The sequence below is a fragment of the Vespa crabro genome, chromosome 9, assembly GCF_910589235.1.
Source record: "Vespa crabro chromosome 9, iyVesCrab1.2, whole genome shotgun sequence".
Taxonomy (NCBI): Eukaryota; Metazoa; Arthropoda; class Insecta; order Hymenoptera; family Vespidae; genus Vespa; species Vespa crabro.
In genome coordinates, this window is record NC_060963.1 from 2777501 (window position 1) to 2780000 (window position 2500).

At 48.3% G+C, this 2500-nt stretch overlaps 1 protein-coding gene across 4 annotated transcripts in view; it reads right to left on the reverse strand.

The window, feature by feature from the left end:
* Positions 1-2500, reverse strand: part of LOC124426621 (pituitary homeobox x) — a 31072-nt gene that overhangs the window by 373 nt on the left and 28199 nt on the right. For all 4 annotated transcript variants that reach the window (XR_006942769.1, XM_046968528.1, XM_046968527.1 and 1 more), the window contains one exon: positions 1-770. This exon is cut by the window's left edge. Coding sequence is in view for 3 of the 4 variants with exons in the window: in XM_046968528.1 (XP_046824484.1) it covers positions 1-770 (770 nt within the window). In the remaining variant the exon portion in view is untranslated. The remainder of the gene's footprint in view (positions 771-2500) is intronic.

Genomic DNA, 2500 nt, shown 5'->3' on the forward strand with positions numbered 1-2500 from the left:
GTCGTCAGGGCATATTGACAGGCACTGAGACCACCACCTACCGAGGACGCCCTTGAACTCACTGGACTTATGCTACCGGTAGTTGCACCGGTAGTACCACCACCGCCACCACCACCACCACTACCACCACCACCACCACCACCGAATGATCCACCAGTGGAACCACCGTAACCGCTGCTGTGTTGCTTTGCCTTTAATCGCAACGAGGCAATGCTACTCGACGTCATGACCGTGCAGGTTTCGGGCGGTGCGGCTGTTCTATGATGCGGCGTGTAAACCGGCGGACCGTAAGGATGATGTGGCGCCGCTGGTGCCGCGTAAGGACACGCTGCGCTCGATGCTGCTACCGGGGAACCCGCTACGCCCAATCCCGAACTCATTCCAGGTAACATTGAGGTAGCGGCTTGGCCGACGGACACCGACATACCGCTTACGTGACTTCCAGCAACCGACGTCGATGCGTTGAAGCAATTCACGGGACTGACTTGAGCGTGATGATGATGATGAGAGGCGGTCGGCACAACCGAGCTCAACGTATTCACCCAGGGAAATGTTTTGCTACTTAGAGGCGACGGTACCTTAGCCGCCCAATTGTTGTACGTGCTGTAAGAGCTATAAAGCGTATCTGGATCTGGAAATGGTTGTCCGATAAATCCATTCAAGCTGGCCGTACTAAAACCCGACTTTCCAAAGTCTGCGGCTGCGGCTGCTGCGTTCAAAGCGTTCCGTTCCTTCTTCCTCCATTTTGCTCGTCTGTTCTTAAACCACACCTATATAAACAGACAATTATCCAATTTAATAACCAATTCGAATTCTTCATATTTGTCACAACTCAATGTATAAACAAAACGTTCATTCTTTCTTAATAAATATGCAAACTTTCGAAGGTAGGAAATCCCTGATCGACTTCCCCAAAAGCCGCGTACTCCCTTCTTACTGTTCAAGATTTCTCGTTAACGAATGTCCCTCATATATTGAGATATAAGGGAAAGGGGAACTCTCGCCCGGAGCCCCATAGTTGTTTCTTCTTTTCGCCAGATTTACCGGAGACTCGTTCGCTCGTGATATTACTCATGTAGCGCTACATAGAAAAGAGAGAGAGAGAGAGAGAGAGAGAGAGAGAGAGAGAAAGCATGAGCTAGCGCAGCCGGCACGGACGAGCGTGTCTCGAGACAAATGGCAACGGAAACCCTGTACGAGCCTCCTCCATCCTGAAATATGATGGCGTTAATTCAAGGCGGTCCCTCTCGTACTCCTGCGTTCGATACCGAGCTTTCTCGAAGCAAGCTCGTCAGCCGTTTCCACCCTCCTTATTCCCAACTCTCTCTCTCTCTCTCTCTCTCTTTCTTTCTCTCCCTGGCTTCGACCTCTCCTCCCTAACAATTATACGGCTGGTTGCGCTCAGATACACGTCGCTCTCGCGTAACTGTAAGGCAAGCACCGGGAAAATGCGGCATACGGAGGAGGGTTCCTAAGAAAAGAGAAAGAGAGAGAAAGAGAGAGGAACAGAAAAAATAGATAAAGAGAAAGAGAGACAGAAGAGTAGTGGGTTTTGGGAGAGAACTCCTTGGCAAGATGGATGGCCACTGCGATCGTGTCTTACCGTAGAAACGCTAAGAGCCGCGACGAGTCATTGAAAGTGGAAAAGGGAGAGCAACTCTAATGAAGAGTAATGCCTCCACGATTATTTCCAAATATGGCTGCCACAGCTTTGATAACGATCCTTTTTCTTTTTTTCTAACCTTTTTCTCTATCTCTCTTTATCTCTCTTTCTCTCTTCTAATTCCAATTTGATTCGTATTTTGGCCTTTGCCCTATTTCCTTCCTTCCTTCCTTCCTTCCCTCCCCCTCCCTCTTTTTTCTCCTTTCTGTCTTCACTTATATATATATATATATACATATATATATATTTTTTTTTCTTTTTTTTTCTTTCTCCTTTCTACTTCACTCACCGAAGTATTCTGCCAGAGAAGATAGAAGAGATTTTCTCTGGCAAGAAGGAACAAGGGACGCCATTGAGTTTCGCGAAACAAGGGCGTAGGTGTGACGGGTGGGAGCGACTGGGCCGACGACGGTAAGCCGAGAGGGAGTAAACTCGATAGGACAGAATGGTACTACGGTGGAGGAAAGAAGCCGCGGCTCGAGAATCAATAAACTCCGAAGGCGAAGAAGAGAAGGAGGAAGAGAGACAGAGACAGCCAGAAAGAGAGAGAGAGAGAGAGAGAGAGAGAGAGAGAGAGAGAGAGAGAGAGAGAGAGCTACAAGAGAGGAGAAGGTGAACAAGAAGGAGAGAGAGAGAGAGAGGGAGAGAGAGACGAAGAAGATGGGTACAAGGCCGCGCCCATAAACTTTAACAGCATCGCAAAATCTCGGCACGAGGCGACGGGAACGATCCCGTTCGACTCGATCCGTTTGGTCATAAACTTGATGAATGAACTTTCGGATCTTGGGTACGAACTTAAGTACTATACTAGACTAGAGTTAAGTGTACCGTGTTAAA